We start from the raw sequence: 20,595 nt of genomic DNA, 5'->3' as shown, positions 1-20,595 counted from the left end.
CATCAAAATGATTGAGAATTTATCTCGAAACTCAAAAATAAAAATATATGACTTCCTTGTCAACTTAAATTGGAGAACAAGAAAGATTAATTAATTAGTTGAGTTAATTATGTCATATGTTTTTAAATTATGATTTATTTTAAGTTAGTTTTTAAAAAATTTAAATATTCCAATTTCATCTTCAAATTATGATATTCATTCTAAATTGGTCTCCAAACTTTTGAATCTTTCAATTTTAACTCAAAATTCGTTCAAATACATAATTAGTTTCGACCATAGTTAAACCTAAACTTTATAACATTTTTCAAATATATTATAATATAGTGTGGCCTAACGATTTTATTAACGGAAGATGTGATTAGCATATGCCTATAGTTCTGGATGAAATTGAATTATTCAAAAGTTGTGAGACCAGTTTTGAATAATGACTATAATTTGAGGATGAAATTAAAATATTTAAAAATTTTAAGGGTTATTCTAGAACAAGAGTTGTAATTTAAAAATAAAATTAGAAAATTTCAAAATTTATGACAAAATTAGAATAAAAATCATAATTTACATACATTAGATGTAATGAACTCTAATTAATTTAAACATAATATTTCTAAAATAAAAATATTTTTAAGATTTCTTGGGAGCGCACAATGGACTTTCCATGTGCATTAATTATTTTTAAAGTACACAATTATTTTTATATAAAATGATTGAGAGTATTTTCTTAAAATAAATATTCTTAATGGAGCTTTCCATGTGCGTATAAATATTTTTTAAGTACACAATTAAAAAAATAATTAAAACATATTTTCTTAATTTTTTTTGTTAAGGTGGTTGGATTTTAAAATAATTAAAAAATAATTTATTAAAAAAATTCAAATGAGTGATTCAAGCTTATTCTAATTTTAAATGTATGCAAGCTTAAACATATTTCCCTTGACCATTTCTTCTAGACGTATGCAAGCTTAAACTATAATACCTCTGAAAATTTAACCTAAAAATGTTCAATGTAATTTTTAAGGGTAAATTATATGTTTAGTACTTAAACTATCAGTTTTGATATGTTTTAATACTTAAACTTTTATTTTATAAAAAATTATACATAATCTTTAGTTTTTATTTCCTTTTAGTACTCGCCGTTAAAAACTTAACGTGTTTAGCACCTAAATTATTTGGTCCGTTTTAATACTTAAAATTTCATTTTTTTTAAATTTAATGTTAAGTTTTTAACGGGATACTAAGATAAAACAACATTAAATATCATTTAAAAAATTAAACATTTAAATAGTGAAACAGACCAAAATAATAATTTAAATATTAACACGTAATCTATTCTTTTTTAATGAAAGAAAAAGTAAAACTAAACAACAACCTTGATAACGTGTTCAAAGATGTTAGGTGCGATCACATCCATGAAAAGATTAAATTTTATTATATTTAAAATATTTTTATTAGTTATATAAAATTTTACCTTAAAAGTTATAATTTTAAACTTTAAATTTCTACTGTAATTTTTTAAATTATATTTTAAATATAAATTATTACGTCTATCCTATTCAAGTTTTTATATCAAATTCAATCAAACACTTTGTCTCTACCATAAAGAAATATTTTAGACATGTTTCTCCCGTGTGAACTTTGTGGTGGGCATTGCAATATTAAATCTATAGGACAATAATTGCTGTCCAGGGGATGACCACCCAAATATTGATATTTTAATCCATGTAAAATAAAAATTATTATTGAAATAATCGCATTGATTTTTTCTAAAATAAAAAAAATAATGAATCAACAATTAATTAGTTTAGTAGGATAAAATATTAAATCTCTTAAGTAATGTCAAAAATTTGAATCGTAACAATTACGAATGAAACAAATTAGATTAAGAAGGGCGGCCTTTACTAGGGGTGTGCAAAAATACTGACCCGATTAACCTTATCCGCCGACCACGAACCTAAAAAACGGGGTAATTTCTAAAAAAATTTACCTGGCCGGGTCGGGTGTCCGACCCGACATTTCTAGAGTCGAGCCCGAGTCACAAAATGAATTTTTCCAGGTAGCTAGTTACCGAGATCCGGTTAGGGATTTTTTTTTATATAAAATAATATTTTGTTATTATTTATTTAATTATGGAACTTTTATATTACCAATTTCCTTTTAATTTAAAACAAAAACAATAATTTTTAAGTTTTGGAAATGATATTCAAAAATGAAATGTTAAAAGATTCAATATTGCTGATTGGTGAGGTTTTTATTAAAAAAATATTTTGTATTGAGATGATAGATAAATAGTGTTGGGATTTAGGCTTCGACTATTGCCATGGCTCCGCTGCAATGCGGCTGATGAAGAGGCTGTCCCGGCCGGAGCTGACGCCAGATAAAGGGTAAAAAGGAATGGGATAATTATATACTTATCAAATTGTATGTTTGGAATGGACTATGTAATTTAAAGTTTTGAACATTTAAATTTGTATGTTTTTTAATTAAAAATTTGAATAAAACTCAGTATCCGAGTACCGTAACATCCAAGAAGGGATATAGATCGAGAAATCAATTACCCGAATTTGCAACCCCTAACCTTTACCTCTACAATAGTGGACAAATGTGAACTATTCACTGTAAAAAAAATAAGCATTCAATCTCATTAAAAAAAACTTTAATTTGGGTGTGAATTTATCTTAACTCTAGATTAAATCCTAAAAATTGGAACAATATAAATTATTTTTTATTTAATTTGATTAAGCTGATGATAAGCTTATTAGTAGCTTTAATTTATTAAAAATCCCTGAATTAGTTTAATTTTATTTAAATAATTTATTCTTACGTGGTTAATTATTTTATATTTACAATATTCTTTATTGATATAAAATCTCTTAAAATAAAGAAATGAATCTATCAAACGATCTTGTGATAAAAAAGTATTAATCTTTCTAAAGGCTTTAAACTTGAACAATAGATTTACAAAATGTCTATACGTTGTCAATAAATCATTTTTTTTTTAAATATATACTACATTACAATCGCCTTAAAATAAAATAAAAAACTTAAATAACAAGTTTATCATATATATATATATATATATATATATATATATAAAGGGTAAACTATACGAATGATCTCTTTTATTTAGGGTCTGTCTGACTTTAGTCGTCAATTTAAAAATTAAAGGTAAACAATCTCAACCATTATCGGTCCGCCCGATTTAAGTTATTCTGTTGTTGATCCTTAACGAATATGTGACATAGCTAAACAATGGCGAATCCAGAAATATTTTTTTTAAGGTGGCTACACATGGGATAACAATATATTTTTTGAATCGATGGACACAAATAAAATTTAAAGTGAACACCATCAGTGAAATAAGGAACTAACCGAAGAAAATTTTGTTTCAAGGTGTGCACAAATAAAATTCAGAGTGGAAATCATCAATAAAATAAAGAACTAAGTAAAAAAAAAATCGTATTCATGGTAGGTATGTGCCCATCCTCAAGTATATGTAGCTCTGCCACTGTAGTTGAAGGACTAAAATCGAACGAAAGTTAAAAACTGAGGGATTAAAATCGAATAAATTAATAATGTTATGGCCTAAAATCAAACGGACCGATAACGTTAGTGATCATATACCCTTAATCTTTAAATTAGTGACCCGGATAAAAAAAAAAGAGTACTATGCAAATAGTTTACCCTATATATAAATGATATTTGTAAACTTGTAGTCTAAATTTTATTTCAATTCAAATGTTTTCTTGTAAAGATCTATTCAAATTTATTATATAATTATGATTGTACATTTTTAACAAAAAATATTTTCAATTTTCCTTACACACTTTTATTTGTAAGTGTGATAGATATTATTTACCCAAAAATCGGCGAGTACCGCGCAGTTATTTCCCGATTAGTCGGCCACCAAAACGTGGTCAAAAATTAAAATCCAGCAATTCAATTGCAATTAAAGATTTAAAGTTCACGAGTGTGGAGGATCACGTGTTTGCACACGTGTCAACCTAACAGACCAAAGAAAATACACATGTGCAGTCACCACCGAGTGATGTCTGGAAGTTAAAGCCCCAGAGCACGTGTTCACTTACAGGTTTATCCGGTTACATCACCGTTTTTTACCGGTGATATTCACACTTGTCTAAATAGTAGAAATTCATACTATATTAATATTAATTTTTATAGAATATATATATATATATTTTTTAACAGAAAAAAATTCTAACAAATTTACATATTAAAATGGTAATCACAAATAATTAGTACTTTTCTATATTCACTTCAACGAAAATAATTAATTACAAATGATAAATAAATAATTTGTTAAAGGACGTGATGGTTGGGGCAGATTTATGCTATAAAACAACCGTCTTTCTTTGCCTTTATTATTTTTTTCCCCACCAGTAGGAAAGCACTTCGGCTTCAGTTTTTATATATTTTTTTCATGTTTGGTGGAGGAAGAAAAAAAGAGAAGAGGGGACTCGTAGGAATTGAAATATTTTTGTCTACGCAGCTTTTGGGTTGATTTTTGAGGTTGGTTTTGCTTGAATTTCGAAACAAGAGAGTCAAAGAACAATGGAGAGAGATTTTCTGGGTTTGCATTCAAAGGAACCATTGGTTGTGGTTAAGGAAGAGGCTAACACTGATGGGTACAAAGGTGCGTGTGCTCTTCTTTTCTCTTTAGTTTTCCCGGAAATTCTTTAAAAATTGCTCTTTTGTACTCTTCTGTGGTTCTGAAATTTGGGTTCTTGTTGAATTATGATATTTTAGTGGGGAAATAAGAGGGATTAAGTGAATAGTGTTTGTTAGTAGAAGTGTTGAATTTGTGTTATTGTTGGATTGGAATCATGTAAGTAATTGCATGGAAAGAAGAAGAAGAAGAAGAAGAACAAAAGGATAGATTTGGTTATTGATGATTGTTCATAGAAAATCATGTCAGTTTATTTAGTTATGAGAATTGTGCCCTGTTATAGCTATTCATTTATCTAATTTTTAGTGGTGTTTTGTTCATTTTTGTTTGGGATTTTTTAGGTTTTACTAAAAGCTCAGGGATAAAATGGCCCTTTTCAAACAAGATTTCTGCTGTTCCACAGCTGATGAACTTTGATTTTGCTCAAGGGGATAAAGTTAAAAAGGTCGGATATGATCCGAAAGTATCCCCTATGTTCATGCCTACCTCAACAATGGATGCTACTGAACTTCAGGTTTGAAACAATCCCCTTGCTTTCGCTGTTCTGGATTAGGCTGCTTGATTACACATTTCGATCGAGTCTTTAGAGATCATTTCACTATGCGATGTCTCGAACTGATATTGTTTTCGCTTCCCTCTTTGGCTTTTTGCAATCTAGAAATTCAACCACAGTAGGATAGGTGGGAGTCATTTTCCATTGACACCTTCTTATGTTCAACACGATGGTAAGATGTTTCCGGTCTCGAACCGTGCACCTTTTATGAAGAATCATTATGCTACCACCGGTCAAAATTTTCCTAGCATGAGACCACAATTGCTTGGAGGGATTCCGGTGACGACTCCACATACGATTCTTCCCACACTTGGTTCTATTGGTGGAAGTGTCGAGCCACGGTAAAGTTGAAAATCTTATCCTTTAGTTCAGTTACTGCAGCAAGCAATATTGTTGACAGTAAGATATTGAGACTTGGTACTAATCTTTTTTATGATTAGGAAAAGCGTCAAGGCCTCTGTATCACCTTCTCAACTGACCATCTTTTACGCCGGCGAAGTGAATATCTTTGATGATATTACCCCTGAGAAGGTTCACTTTTTTCTTTCCATTTTAGTAATAATGCTTTGTTTTAAATGATCTTTAAGTCGGTGGAATGCTTAGAAAGTTAACCCTTCTTTATGGATCTCATACAGGCTCAGGCTATTATGTTCTTGGCTGGGAATGGCTCTTCCATGGCTTCTAGATCGACTTTTCCAAAAGTCCAAGTCCAGACTCCTGTTTTGAAGCCGGTTCAAGTTGAAAGTGTTCCGGCTAACCATATAAAAAATACACAACTAAACTCCGGTACGTCAAGCCCTCATGCTGTTGCTGCTCAGTCAGGGACTGGGTCCACTAGTACCGACGATCAGATGATATGCAAGACCTCAGGAACTCCAACCCCCATCTATCCCTATTAGCAAATTGGAGGCTCCTAAATTGGGGAATGCCATGGGATCTGTTGCTGCCACAGGCATGATGCCTTCCGGTATGCACACTTACACTCTTACAAGATTTTCTGTTCCCGCATCCATATTTTTAACTAATTTTGTAGCTCGGAACGATGCATCATTCGTTTATAACTAACTTCGAATTATTTGCCTCCAGTTCCACAGGCTCGCAAAGCTTCATTGGCTCGGTTTTTGGAGAAGCGCAAGGAAAGGTTAGTATTGAAACTATTTCAAACCACTAATTGGCCATGTTTACATTGTACCGTCGTAGAAAGCCAAAAAGTCGCTAGACGTATAGGATGCAACTGCTATATCGATTGCATATGCGATTATGATTAAACACAATTAATCAAAGCTCGATGTCTGATATCAATCTTGAACGAATCTCCCGTAGGGTAATGAATGCAGCATCACCATACAATTTTAGCAAGAAGCCTATAGATTATGCAACTACGTTGGAGTCGAACTCATGAACTTCGCTGCTACCCTCAGCAGCAACAACGATGACGACTTCTTCCTCGGCAACCAAGGAGGGTAGGGTAAACTGCATGGTTAATGATTCGGAATTAGAAGGTAAAGTTTATATTATGTGTGGTCAATTGCCATCAACTAAAGTTTATTCAGTAGTTGGTACGAGGTTATTATAGACCTTTGGTTTTCTCTTTTGTAACATTAATGTGGATGTTTTAGCTACTCTGTAACCCCATTCAATTGTTGTTACACGGTAGAAATAATGCATTTAAGACCCTTCTTTTGCTTGCTTCATCTGGTGTTTCTTTTATATAATACCAAATAATTTCTATCGATCGTTTAGATTTGAGTAACCGTGTCTATTATTATACGTGAAGCGACCAACGTACGTATACATGCGGATCTACAGTAAATAGAATGTATTATTTTTTTTATATAATCAAATAAATTAATAATTATAAAAAAAAAGAGAATTTTGGTGGCCAAAGATAAAGCATTAAACATACGAAAAGGAAATATATAGTGCAGATGGGTGGCAGTCAGGTGTTGTTGACGTCAGTCACTTTCTCTTGACAGTATGTGTATGTGTATGTGTCTTTCAATAATTTAATAATTAATTTGGTAGACGGTCCACGGGGTCCACACCAAGTTGTGGTGTACATAAATAACCCAACGTACAGTATTCGTCAAATATCTCAACCAATACGTAAAAATAGGGATGGCAACTCAACCCGAATCCGACGGGTTCCGATCCGATCGGGTTGGATTTTTTTAAAAAAAAATTGGGTTCAGATCGGGTCTTTTTTAAATGTACTGTTCGGGTCGGGTCGGGTCGGGTCGGATTTAGGGTGAAAAAAATCCGACCCGACCCGAAAAATATATATAATTTTATCCTATATATTTAGGGATAATTACAATAATGTCCCTCCATATATAATTTTTTTCAATTAAGTCACTGTTTTCATTGAATAAAATTTTTTTTATTATTATGTCGGGTCGGGTTTCTAAGTCATATATTCGGGTCGGATGAAACCTTAATTTCGTCGGGTCGGGTCGGGTCACGTGTGAAAAACCCTTTCTTCTCGGGTCGGGTGGCCCAAAAACCCGACCCGACCCGACCCATTGCCATCCCTACGTAAAAACTATGGTCCCTCTTTGGATCAAGATGATATCCTAGGACCCTACTTATAGAAATATTGAGAAGAGTAAGATATTTAATTTTAAAATAATGAAGATTTGTTATGTATTTAATTTTAAAAATTTGGGGTATAAGTCTAATTTTACTTAAATTTAAATTGATAAGGACCTGAAATGTTATAAAACTAAAAATTTTGGGAGGGCCCTTCCCACTTCCTATATAACTCTATCCTACCTGTAAATGTAGTCGCTCAAATTCATGATCTTAAGAAATAATAATATTTTTTTAATTACTAAGACTATTTGGTAGGTTTAAAATTTAAATATATTAAAAATAAATTAAAAAAATATAATTATATGAGTACAATAATATTTATGATGTCTATAACATAATTAACGTGCGTGGTACGATACAAAATTAGACTCTTAAGTGATGTCACAGTTTTATGTTGATTAAGTGGTTGTTTGTTTACTTCAGAATGATTAAGCGTCGAATGATTCAAATATTGAATGATTCAGAGGCTCTGTATGAATTAGCTCTGAATGTGACATGCTGTTTGATAATGGCTCTGAATAATTCAGAATGTACTTCTGTGTTGAATCATTTAACACTATTTTGCTGAATCAGTCAGCACTGAATCATTCAGATGTACGAAACAAACAACCCCTAACTCTATAATTTATTAAATAAAATCTATTTTAGATTTAACTAATATTATAGTCCAGGTCAATCTTGCATAATTTATTTATTTATTTATTATCAAAAGAAGTTAATATATTAATTATTATGAGAAATTTGTTTTTATTATTAATATTAAGACTCTACAAGGAAGGAAGATAAACACTATCATATGACTTTTCAAGTGAAAAACATGTGTCTAATTAAGACGATATTTGGAGGGTGAGATAGCAATAAAGAAAAGAGTTATTTGCATCACGTCCTTAAATTATGACCTTCATTCTAAATTATTCCCTAATCTTTTAAATATTCTAATTTCATCCCTAAAATATGAATATCATTCTAAATTTGTCCTCATAATTCTGAACATTTCATTTTCATCCCCAAACTATGATCTTCATTCTAAATTGATCCCTAAACTTTTTGAACATTTTAATTTTATCCCAACTTATATGTATATACTAATCACATCCCTTGTTAATAAAATTGTTAGGCCAAATTATATTATTACATGTTTGAAAAAATAAAAATAGGTTAAACAATGATTGGAATGGATTACATATTTGGATGAAATTGGGGATAAAATTGTAAGATTCAAGAGTTTTGGTACCAATTCAACATGAGAGTCGTAGTTTAAGGATGAAATTGGATTGTTCAAAAGTTTAAAGACTAATTTAGAATGAGGCTCATAGTTTGATGATGAAATTTGAACTTTTAAAAGTTTAAGGACTAATTTGAAATGAGGGTCATAGTTTAGGGGCATATCATACAATTAACTCTAAAGAAAATGAGTCAAAGTAAACCAAAATATGTCTAGGTTTTTTTTTTATGTGTTGGGCTTCCGTTTAAGAGTAAATTTGAATTGGATCATGGAATGGCCGGTTTGAGTATTTAATGAATACTATTAGAATTGGGCTAGGGTACTTGCCCCCAAAATAAAGGTGCCACCAATTGGATTTGGAGCCTACATAATTTATTTTTAAATAAATTTTGTTATTATAATATTTTACTATATTTAAATTTATAAAAAAAACTAAATATAAATTTTAAAACAATCTAAAGTATATTTTACGCACTGGTTTTATCTTAGTGACAACAAATACGTATTACAGACACAATTAATTAAATTCAAAATTTTTAAAGAAAATAATATTTTTATCATTAAAATCATTAATGAATTCTATAAACATAGATTAATCGACAGTTATTGATTTTGAAATTATTTAAATAAAAAATAAAAAATATTTAAAATATCATTATTTTTATTTAAAACACTAATTTTTTTAATATTTTTGATAAAAATGTTAAACAATAATAAAAATATAGTGTCTAATAATATTTCAAATATTTTTTTTAAATTCGGTAAAACACCCAATAATAACAAATCGATAGCATCTAATAATATTTCGTATCATCTTTTACCTATTTTATTATTTAAACAATACCATAAAATTAATAAAAATATTTAAAATATCATTATTTTTATTTAAAACACTAATTTTTTTAATATTTTGATAAAAATGTTAAACAATAAAAAAATATAGTGTCTAATATTTCAAATTTTTTTTTAAATTCGGTAAAACACCCAATAATAACAAATCGATAGCGTCTAATAATATTTCGGATCATCTTTACCTATTTTTAAAAATAACAACACCTTACAATACACACAATCTAAAAAAGAAAAAACAATAAATTGTAGATACACGTACACTGCTCTCCTGTGGTAGGCCTCAGATGCTTACAATGCACTACTTTTGAATCTAGGCCGTTGGATCTCTGACACAACCTCTGATCAATATACATGTAGGATTGTAGGCTAGTAAACTAAAAGCTAAAAGCCCCACTCTCTCCTTACAGTCCCAGTTCATCACTTGGTTTATGTCTGGTTCGAAGGCTTGGTTTTTGTTTTTTGGTTTCTTTGGCGGGTGTCTGGGTTCTTTTCGGGGTTGAAGTTAAGAGCTTTGTATTGGTTTCGAAAGATTGAAGCTTTCACTCAAATGGCCATTTTCTTGCTGCTTTTGCTTGTCTCGGCTGTTTCTGCTTCTGATGAAAGTAAGTCTCTTTGAAGCTGTATATGCTTTCATATATGTGTATGCCACCATGTTTGTCTCTGTTTTTTTTTCTGGTTTACCTTCATTTTCTTGAAAGCAAGTCTTTTTCTCATCGTTGGAAACTCTTCTTCTGTTCTTTCCTTTCACCATGGGAATCTCAGCTAGTAATGCATTATTCTCTAGGGACCAAAATGACCTCATGGAAGGCCACCAACTTCCAAGTGTTGGAAGCTGTGGCATCTTAGGGATATGTTTATTTGAGGGTAGTATTGTCATCTTTTATGGTGTGAAGTTAACATCTTTGTCTAGCTGGTCCCGTATATAATATGTAGAGTCTCATCACCTTCCTGAGTATTTTCTTGTAATGAAATAATATAGTAAGATGTGTTCTCAGTTCATGTGCTTTGTTATTATCATGATGGATGATGCTATGCCATGTCTGATGTCTTGTCAGTTTAACTGATGTTCGATTCCTTAGTTGTATGGCGTGATATGTTACCCACCCTTGACCTACTTTGATTTAATATTAAAAAGTTAGCTCCAAAATCAACATTTTTGCTTCTGTCTACCAAGAGAAAAGAAAGGGACGATCCGAAAATGACTCGGTAACCTTCGAATTAAAGCTTACTGCTGAAGAAAACATGGATTGTCTGAGAGATTATATCTGTTGAATGCCGATTTTAAGTTCGAAATTCATCTTGAACTTTATGTAGAAACCTTTAAGACACTGCTCGAATATGATGAAGTATTATTAGCCTTCTAAAAGTTGCAATGACTAGATGAAAGTTGATCGCTATGAAATTTAACATTCTATTTGTGATATTATGAACAGTATTCGTTTGTCGATATTCTATTATCGAGATGGAAGGCCTTTTAGTTTCAAGGGATAACTTGTCTTAGCGTCGGTCTATGGAACTTCCTGTGCAGAAGCCTTCGTTGGTGTGAACATTGGGACAGACCTTTCTGATGTGCCCAGCCCTACTCAAGTGGTGGCCCTTCTCAAATCTCAGAATGTCCGGCATGTGAGACTTTACGATGCCGATCGAGCTATGCTTCTCGCACTTGCTAACACAGGCATCCAAGTGATTGTCTCGGTCCCCAATGAGCTGCTCGTTGGTATCGGTCAATCGAATGCCACTGCAGCCAACTGGGTGGCTCGCAATATTATAGCCCATGTCCCTGCCACCAACATAACGGCAATAGCTGTTGGTTCCGAAGTCCTAACTACACTCCCGAATGCCGCTCCGGTCCTCGTTTCTGCCTTGAAGTTCATCCACTCTGCACTTGGTGCTTCTAATCTCGACAGTCAAATAAAAGTCTCTACTCCGCATTCGTCTTCGATTATCCTGGACTCCTTTCCACCTTCTCAAGCTTTTTTTAACCGTTCATTGGATCCTTTCATGGTTCCATTGCTAAAGTTTTTGCAGTCTACCGGGTCGTACCTTGTGCTCAACGTATATCCATATGATGATTACATGCAATCAGATGGCGTGATCCCATTAGACTATGCACTTTTCCGTTCTCTCCCGCCGAACAAAGAAGCCATGGATGCTAACCACTCCTGCATTACACTAACGTCTTTATGCTATTGTTGATGCAGCATATTTTTCGATGTCTTACTTAAACATCACAAATGTTCCGATCATAGTAACTGAGTCTGGTTGGCCTTCTAAGGGTGATTCATCGGAGCCTGATGCTACAGTTGAAAGGCAAATACATACAACAGTAACTTGATCAAGCATGTAATTAACAACACTGGGACTCCTAAACACCCCGGGATCACTGTTAGTGCTTACATTTATGAACTTTACAATGAGGATTTGAGACCCGGGCTGGCCTCGGAACAGAATTGGGGGCTATTTGATGCCAACGGAGTACCTGTTTATGCTTTACACTTGAGTGGTGGTGGCACTGTTTTTGCAAATGACACTACGAACCAAGCTTTTTGTGTCGCGAAAGAGGGTGCTGATCTGAAGATGTTGCAAGCAGCTCTTGATTGGGCTTGTGGACCAGGGAAAGTTGATTGCTCACCTTTGCTGCAGGGGAAACCGTGTTATGAGCCCGATAATGTGGTCTCCCATTCAACTTATGCTTTCAATGCTTATTTTCAGCTGATGGGGAAGTCGATCGGAACCTGTGATTTCAAGGGGGTGGCTACCATCACTACAACTGATCCAAGTATGTGACTATAATTTTGTTCTTATAGAATAAGTCTACCAGAACCTATTGACTTACTAATGCTGTCCATTGGTGCAGGTCACGGTTCCTGCGTATTTCCTGGAAGGTATGTATAGATTCTCCTTATCATTATCATCATATGTGATGCCTTTGATGAAATCTGATTGTAATATAACTTCAATTTTGACTGTAGTTTCGGGAAAAACGGCACCATAACTAACGGCACATCACTGGCTCCTTCATCGAATGACATAAGTTCAGGCTGCACACCGCATTATTTCTATGTGAGTGATTCACTAACCTCCTTTGTGATTATAGGTGCCTGCGTTTTCCTTGTCACTGTTGTTTTCTTGTAGTACTTGATTGTACTTTATCCCAAGGTTTTAACCGCATTCAAATTTATCGAAAAATTTCGGATTCCATCTCTGTGGAATTGAGTCGAAGGTTGCCAATTTAACTGAACATATCGATGGCAAGTAATTCTTTAGACCAAGTTAGTTCATTGTCATTGGATTATTGTACAAAAAACCAAGAGATTGTTTCAAGATAGTTGATTTGAAAGTGTTCATTGATGTTATTTCTTTTTGAGTAGCTAAAGACATATATCTCATGTTCAAATTATATATATTTCTTCCGTTTCGGGTTAGGGGCCGTGTGGTAACTCGGCTCTGGGATAGATTTATTCAAAGATCATCGTATTTATCATGACAAACGCTGCAAACCCACCCTATCGAACCGGTCGACATTAACTTCATGTTGCTATGTTGGTTACAACATGGTTTATTACAGAAATTACATTTGGAAAGCTGAATCCAACAATCTGAGCAAAGGGTATCAGCACAAACAGTCTCTTCCAAGTCTTCATTTTCAACACACTTCCCGCATTCTTCACACCTCGGAACGCAAAACACGCACATCCGACAACTGGTTATTGAATCGTATCGCTCCTTTTGCAATCCTCCTAGGACAATCGAAAAGAACCCGTACTTCGTTGCACTTGGGACATATTTCCACATCAATAACCCTGCCATGTTCTTCCCATCTGTATGCTTGAAACTTTCTGTAATTATGATATAGCAAAGGCTGTCTCCTTGGCTGAACCAGCTGCAGTTTCGGTTTTGTTTGAAGGTAATATTGAATCCTTTCGAGATGTTCTTTCTTCATGTTGGCGATGCCGTTTACCTGAAGGCTTTTTAGGCTGTGTTGGCAATCAGATAGCTTCTGTACTGCTGTTATTACTCCATTAGGGGTCAAACCAGTGCAACCTGGTATATGCAGCTGAAGCAACACAGAGAAAGACAACAAAATATAATACTCATCGTTTTGAACCACTCATATATAAGAAAAAAGGGAAACTAATCCCAGCCTTTGAAATCCTATCCATTTAAAGGATCAAATTTAATACCTTACTGATATGAGGGTTATGGTCGATGACCCTTTGAAGCCCATCATCTGTAATTTTGGCACAGAACATGAGAGTCAATGTTTTTAGCCTACCATTTGCCTTGGAAGCAATTTTCATCAGAATCTCATCCGATAACCGAAAGTTGAGCGGCTTTTCGACGATTATGTTTAGCCATGGCAGTACGTCGTTTTCCACTGCTTCTTGCAGCGACCTGCAAACTCGACTCATGGAAAGAAGCTCAAATAATGGAAGGTACGCCAAGACAATAAACAAAGCATCATGGGGTAACCCTGAAGAACTGGATTCCTCATGTGAAAGGGGAGCAAGTTCCATGGTTCCTACAATCTCCATTTTAGTTTGGATTTATATAGAAATTGTTATCCTTAACAAAGAAGTAATCAAAATGAAGATGTTGACAGGAAGGGATTCTACTGTAATAAGTCGGCTCGAGTTTGTCAACATATGTTATCCATTTAGATTTCTTGTCCTCGAAGGATTTGCTTTCCTCCATAGATACCTTTTCCATGTTAGTTAACATCTATTGGGTTCTCTGCTAAGAGCAAGAAATTGACAAAACCTATCATTCATTTATACTTCGCAAATACAACATGAATGTTGAAGAATCAACGACAGACATGTTTATCAGTTCTGCACTCCGTAGTTGTACATGTAACTTCAAAATGGAATTGTTACCAACATAAGAACACTCGAATCCGTAGAAATCATCAACTTTCTAAGGGCTCGACGGCTGTCTTGAAGAGAAGGATGTAAATCTTGTCGATCGAAAAATACAAAAAACCTCCTAGTGAATGTGTCACGTACGAGCCAAAGCTAGTTCCGACGATGCTGAGTCAAATTCCTGAGAATCAAAGATCACACGAACTAGTATGACAAAAACAGTAGGTGATCAAATTCTATGAAAAAGTAAAGCTTGACAATAATGAATCAAAGCTGATATAAGCTGCATCTTCTTGCAGTTGGAATAAGTGCTTAAGCAATGTGGTTTAAAGCAACATAAAACACTGGAATTCATAAGAACATTTACAAGCAGGATAACAAACCAAAAAGGAATAAATCATAAATGTCTTCAGTTAAACTGGAACTAAGAAAGGCAAAATTTGGCTTGGATAACTAGAAAAAGAAAACTTCCATCCTACTCTCACTAGAATTCCTATGAACCAAAGTAAAGCTAATTTATCCAACATGCAAAAGTTAAAACTGTGTCAACTAAAGCAATCGAATGAGAAATCTAAACAAACCCAAAACAAGAATCTAACAGACGATCACTGTAACAGGAAGATGGAGAAGAAAAGTCTGATTCTTTTAACCTTCTTAAGGGCAAGAGCTAGGCGTTTCCAGGCATATAGTCAAGCTGGTCTCGGGCACATTTAAAAGTATTGTTTTGAAGAGCTAAAGGCATATCAGAAGCTCTGACTTTAACATTAAGACGTTCAGTTTGCTCTTGTTGTTCTATAGCTTTCTTCTTTTGAATCAAACTGCTCAAGAACTTGCTCTCCTCTTTAACTCCAACTCCGCTCCATCCATTTTTCCTATCTCTTTCTTCAATTCCCCGACAATATAAGAAATACCCAGAAAATGTAAAAGATCAATGAAGCTAAACAACAAACCAAATTAAAAAAAAAGGTTCCTTGATTTGCCAATCGGCACCGCTATGCGTGCCACTCGTTTGATAAAAAGCCTTAAAGGTGACAAAAGAGAGGTAAATGCATTAAAAGAACAAAGCTATGAACGTTATAGAAATACATCTACGTAAAATATTTGGTTTTTCAAATTTGTTGGGCTTGGGGTTGAGGAAACATAAGGAACTAAAATATAGTAGTGATTGGAAAGCGGGAAATGAAGTAATGGAAAATGATGCCCTGCTCCTGCTCGAGCATTTTTCATCATTGTCTTTATAAGTATCACTTCTGTCTTTTGTTTTCTTTTTTTGAAACAAAACTTACGAGTGTACTACTATCTTTGATTTGACAATTTCAGGAAAAGAAAAAAGAAACAGGCAAGATGCCGAATCAATGGCATTTCTCAAGGTTATTTGGTTGGAGGCAGACAAGCGTTAATCACCGGTGTCAAAAGAAGAGTCTGATCTGATGGTTCCCCGACCAACACTCGAGAGTAAAGACGAGACGTGACACTAGTTCCTCGTGTCGTCTTCGTCCTCTATGCAAGTGTAAAGAGAGAGTTTCAGTGCTCCCTAACTTTGCTTCACCTAATCAGCTAAACCTCATGGCTTGACATGACCGTCCACTTGCTTTTACTGTATCAGCGTCGATCAATCGACAGCGTGTAGTTTAACTTATATACAAAATAAACAGAATCGTAAACATCAATCAGTTTGAACGTCGAATGTAACATGTTAAGGTTTGCTATAATAATCAACTGGTGATTAATCAACGTGATGTTGTCTTATCTGTTACGAATCATTGAGTATTGTGTCATCCACAGACACCAGGAGATAAACTAATTACTACCAAATTTTCCAACAAACAAGGATGAATCTGATTCCGACTGAACAAATCTTTCATAAACCAAAAGTCTCTTAGTTTTCTCAAACCAGGAGATAAACACACAATTGTTTCTTATCAGGTCTCGATTTATGCAATACCACACTGACAAACCCTCAAAACAAAACAGTAGTGATATAAATCCAAGATAAATTACACTGGCATCACAATTAACAATATAAATTGTATATATATATATATGGTGGACACTCAGATAATATAAATTAGTACTAGTGGTACTTTAACAAGATGTTCATTTGACGTCTTCTTCGGCTCATGCCATCTTCCACCACCGGTGGCATCGCAGTCATTGCCACTTCACGACTCTGCTTTTCCATGTTCCCATGCCATCCTACACGAATAAATGGTTTCCGATTCCGATAAATTTATATATATTTGATGCACTAACGATGTATACGATAAATAACAGAGGATTAATTACCAATGGATAAATCGTAGCCGCGGGCTTGAAGCTCGCGGTACTCTTGGCACAAGGCGCAGTACTCGCAGAAGCAATGGACGAGGCAATCGCCGCAGGGGTGTTTCTTGAGCATGTGCTGTTGCCTCATTTTGGCTCGGTAAAAGCACGAGTAGCAACACGAGCAGCCGGTCACGCATGCTATCAAGGTGTAGAGTGCTCCGTTCACCCACATGCTGTTCCATTGAAAACAAGTTAAAAGTTTATTCAGATTCAGAATATTTGGTGGCTGTGGGTTCAACTTACATGATGACCTTTGTCTACTATCTCTGCAATCTGACCAAAAGTTACGCAGGGCACCAACATGTGATGCAACCTGCAAAACAAAACACGTACAAATTTGTTCAGCTGCAGCGCGTGAATGAAAGCGCCGCCGTAACCCTCCATTTTGGTTGCAAATAAGAGTTGACTTACAGTTTCTCCAGTCAGAGAAGCAGTCGCATAGCCCCGAAGACCAAGGGACTCGAGTTTTGGTCTGAGAACTGTCGGTGTAGTATTGGTTTGAGGAGCTGACCGGAACTCCAGTTGTGGCAGCTTCTGGGCCGAGCTTCTGTGGTGCTGACGGCGGAGCTGAAAACTTTTCGTACCCACTTGAGTTGAAGGACGCCATGGCTAAAGCTTTGTTCAGTAGAATACAAAACAAAAGCTATAGAATGCAAATTCAGGGAAATTAGATGGAATTTTCCTGGAAATTAGACAAGAATTTGGATGAATATATACATACTGAGAAAATAATAATGTATAATAATAGCTAAGATAAGTCAACAAGGGGTGGATGTTAGTGGAACAAGTCAAGTTTGGCGCTTGTTTATCACGCACTTTCACTTTGCGGGGGTAATTGAAGGAACCGCGTGAATCGTATACACGTGGCACTTTTTTATTTGAAACAGAGCTTGAACTTATCTGAATGGTTTTATTGGTTTTTTTTTAGAAAATCATATTAGATAGTTAATGTAGTGATTTTCAAATTTAGTTTTGGGGTCAAAAAGTATTTTATATTATTATAAAATTATTTATAATAATTTACTAAATTTACGGTAAATACAAAATAGCATATATTTAAAAAAAAATTAACTATTTTGATAATAAACGTTCAAATTCTTGACATAAATAATGATTAAACTCGGTATCTCAAGAGATAAAAATAATTTTTAACTATTAAAATTGTTTGATTTTTACCTAATTAAAAAATTTAATAATAAAATAACTATTTAAACATAATTTAATAATTGTCATTAAATTATATCCAACATCATATAATCTTGTATTCAATATTTTATTTTATTTATCCTTTTATATGAATAATTAGAAAACATAATATAGTTTCACAAAAATCCTTATTATTAGTTGGACTTATATTATTTAAAAAGCAAACAAAAAAAAAACTGAATTTCAAGGGCATAATTAGACTATTTCAGAAACAAAGTCAATTTCTTTTATCATCTCTTGATTAAGTGATCGAGTCATAACTAAATATTGTCAGTGGCCAAAATATTAAATTATTTAAAAATATAAATATTTATTAGATATTTAAAATTAAAATTAAGCACGAACCGAATAACTTCAATGATTAAGAGATTGTTATTATCCTTGAGGTCTTGAGTTCAAGCACTGCACATGTAGGAGTTGAGCGTTCATTGTCAAATAGATGAAAGTCTTTGTACATATATTATCGTGTACACACCCTAGATTTATATAAAGAAACTCAAAATTCATAAGATAACTCCTAATTTGTCTAATATTTAAACTTGTAATGACCTAAATTGTTTAGATCAAAAATTTGAGAACATGGGGTTATCATTCTTTAGTTCGATCCTTACCTAATTACATTCAATAAATTCTTATATTTTTAATTTAAATATTTATTTTTACATGAATTAAAATACATTAGACCAAAATATATCGAATATACAAATTTTAACCGGGCCGGAACCTCTTTGGGCCCTCCGCCCTGTCTTGATTGCAAAAGGAAGTGGAATCCATAGGAGCTTCCATTAAAGAAGGTAATTTAGTTTCCATTATTATGCTTAAATAGTGTTTAAGCTCAAATTACTTCAAAAAATAAATCAAGTTCATTTCAAAATTATATATTTATTTATGTATTTAGTGTGCTGAAAATCAAATAATTTATAGGGGATTTGAATATCCTAGCAGCAATCACAGAGTCCGGTCGACCAAAGGACTTCCCCGGCGGCGTGCATCCGTGCATGTAATAATTTTGCAGAGGAAAAACATAATAGTTTACGTTAGTGGGACGAATCTATTATTAAATATACAAATATATATTGAAACCAGCTTCAGTATATAATAATAACCAAACTCACGTCAACATTACATAAAATAATTGCACTCTCTCTTCAAACCCAGAAGCTTCTCTCTCTCTCTCTCTCTCTCTTTTTTTTCTTTTCATGCCGGTTTCCATAACTGGAGCCGATGACATTTGCTCATCTTGGTTTTGTTGCCTCGCCATGTTTCCATGCCATCCTGCATATTCCAAACAAAAAACAAAATGCACATTAAAAACCATGGGATCGAGTGAATTTAATGCATACGATTGCAAACTATAGTGTAAAATTTTATGTGATTTTTCGATAGTGTAATGAATGACTACCGATGGTCATGTCGAAGCCACGGTTCTTGATCTCGCGATATTCCTGGCACAGTGCGCATCTCTCGCACCAGTAATGTACGAGGCAATCGTTGCAGGGTCGGTCTTCCAACATGTATTGCCTCCTCATTCTTTGCCGATAGAAGCAGGAGTAGATACATGCACACCCCGTGAGTAGTCCGATTAATGCGTACAGTGCTCCGCTTGCTCCACATGCTGCCAATTATTTCGAAGTCAACCGATTTACGGTTTAAGATTTTGGGTATAGAGTTTAGGGCTTACATGTTGATCCTTGGTCGAGGATCTCAGCAATTTGTCCGAAGGTGATGCAAGGACAACAGCATGTGATCCAAGCTATAGGATCCAAGTAAATCAAACAACATTGAGCCATCAGTTGGAAAGAAATAAAAGAGAAGATCATGATAGGTTTATTTGAAAGGAAAAGCTTTACTGTTGGAAACATCGGAGCCGCAGTCGAAGAGGCCCGTCGACCAAGGGACCGGCTCCCCCGGTTGCTGCATACGATATTGCTGGTTCATTGAGTCGACGGGAACACCGGTTGCTGGTTGGTTTGTGTACATGGTGAAGCCCTCATGCGTTCTTTCAGAGTTATTGCAAATAAGAAAATGAAAAATCGTTGAGGGCTTCAAGGGAAATGAAATGGTGGGTCTACATTTATATAAGTGAAACCACGGGAAAGGAAATATCATAAGAATCTTCACAAGTTTTACGAGTCAACTCAGCTTCCGTGAAGATTTCCATTAATACCGATCCGAAGCATCAGTTAGCGCTTATAGACCGAGTCTTCGTTAACCAAACCAAGGAAACCGGTAAACGTGATGACCATATTATGAGCTAATTTTAAGCATAAAATAGATGAAAACAATGAGATTTTTCTAC

General features: G+C 34.0%; 2 protein-coding genes and 4 pseudogenes across 2 annotated transcripts; 2 read left to right on the top strand and 4 right to left on the bottom strand.

Annotated features, from left to right (window-relative positions):
- The first annotated feature begins 4,370 nt into the window (after nucleotides 1–4,370).
- On the top strand, nucleotides 4,371–6,698 carry LOC120144992 (annotated as a pseudogene).
- Nucleotides 6,699–10,403: 3,705 nt separating this feature from the next.
- Nucleotides 10,404–13,110, top strand: LOC120144990 (annotated as a pseudogene).
- Nucleotides 13,111–13,328: 218 nt separating this feature from the next.
- Nucleotides 13,329–14,438, bottom strand: LOC120144993 (F-box protein SKIP28). The gene is given in 3 exon segments (XM_039158910.1): nucleotides 13,329–13,639; nucleotides 13,641–13,960; nucleotides 14,088–14,438. Coding segments are annotated over 3 exon segments (945 nt in total). The 3' UTR covers nucleotides 13,329–13,365.
- A 216-nt stretch (nucleotides 14,439–14,654) lies between these two features.
- On the bottom strand, nucleotides 14,655–15,952 carry LOC120144995 (annotated as a pseudogene).
- Nucleotides 15,953–16,604: 652 nt separating this feature from the next.
- Nucleotides 16,605–17,792, bottom strand: LOC120144996 (annotated as a pseudogene).
- Nucleotides 17,793–19,407: 1,615 nt separating this feature from the next.
- LOC120145597 (protein PLANT CADMIUM RESISTANCE 2-like) lies at nucleotides 19,408–20,326 on the bottom strand. The gene is made up of 4 exons (XM_039159414.1): nucleotides 20,147–20,326; nucleotides 19,978–20,049; nucleotides 19,699–19,911; nucleotides 19,408–19,571 (listed from the first exon to the last, which is right to left on the bottom strand). Exons 1-4 carry the CDS (start codon nucleotides 20,274–20,276, stop codon nucleotides 19,408–19,410), a joined length of 579 nt encoding a protein of 192 aa, XP_039015345.1. The 5' UTR covers nucleotides 20,277–20,326.
- Nucleotides 20,327–20,595: the final 269 nt, after the last annotated feature.

The sequence above is a fragment of the Hibiscus syriacus genome, unplaced genomic scaffold (genome assembly GCF_006381635.1).
Source record: "Hibiscus syriacus cultivar Baekdansim isolate YM2019G1 unplaced genomic scaffold, ASM638163v2 tig00110893_pilon, whole genome shotgun sequence".
NCBI classification, from domain to species: domain Eukaryota; kingdom Viridiplantae; phylum Streptophyta; class Magnoliopsida; order Malvales; family Malvaceae; genus Hibiscus; species Hibiscus syriacus.
The sequence above is the reverse complement of the archived record's forward strand: the minus strand, read 5'-3'. Positions and strand labels throughout refer to the sequence as shown.

What these genes read in the sequence shown, in the direction of transcription:
- LOC120145597 (XM_039159414.1), bottom strand. Translation starts at nt 20,276, where the DNA reads ATGTACACAAACCAACCAGCAACCGGTGTTCCCGTCGACTCAATGAAC. An exon ending in CCTCGACCAAGGATCAACAT is followed by an intron (nt 19,912 to 19,977) that starts GTAAGCCCTAAA and finishes AATAATTGGCAG; the next exon opens with CATGTGGAGCAAGCGGAGCA. An exon ending in TGGCTTCGACATGACCATCG is followed by an intron (nt 19,572 to 19,698) that starts GTAGTCATTCAT and finishes TGGAATATGCAG; the next exon opens with GATGGCATGGAAACATGGCG.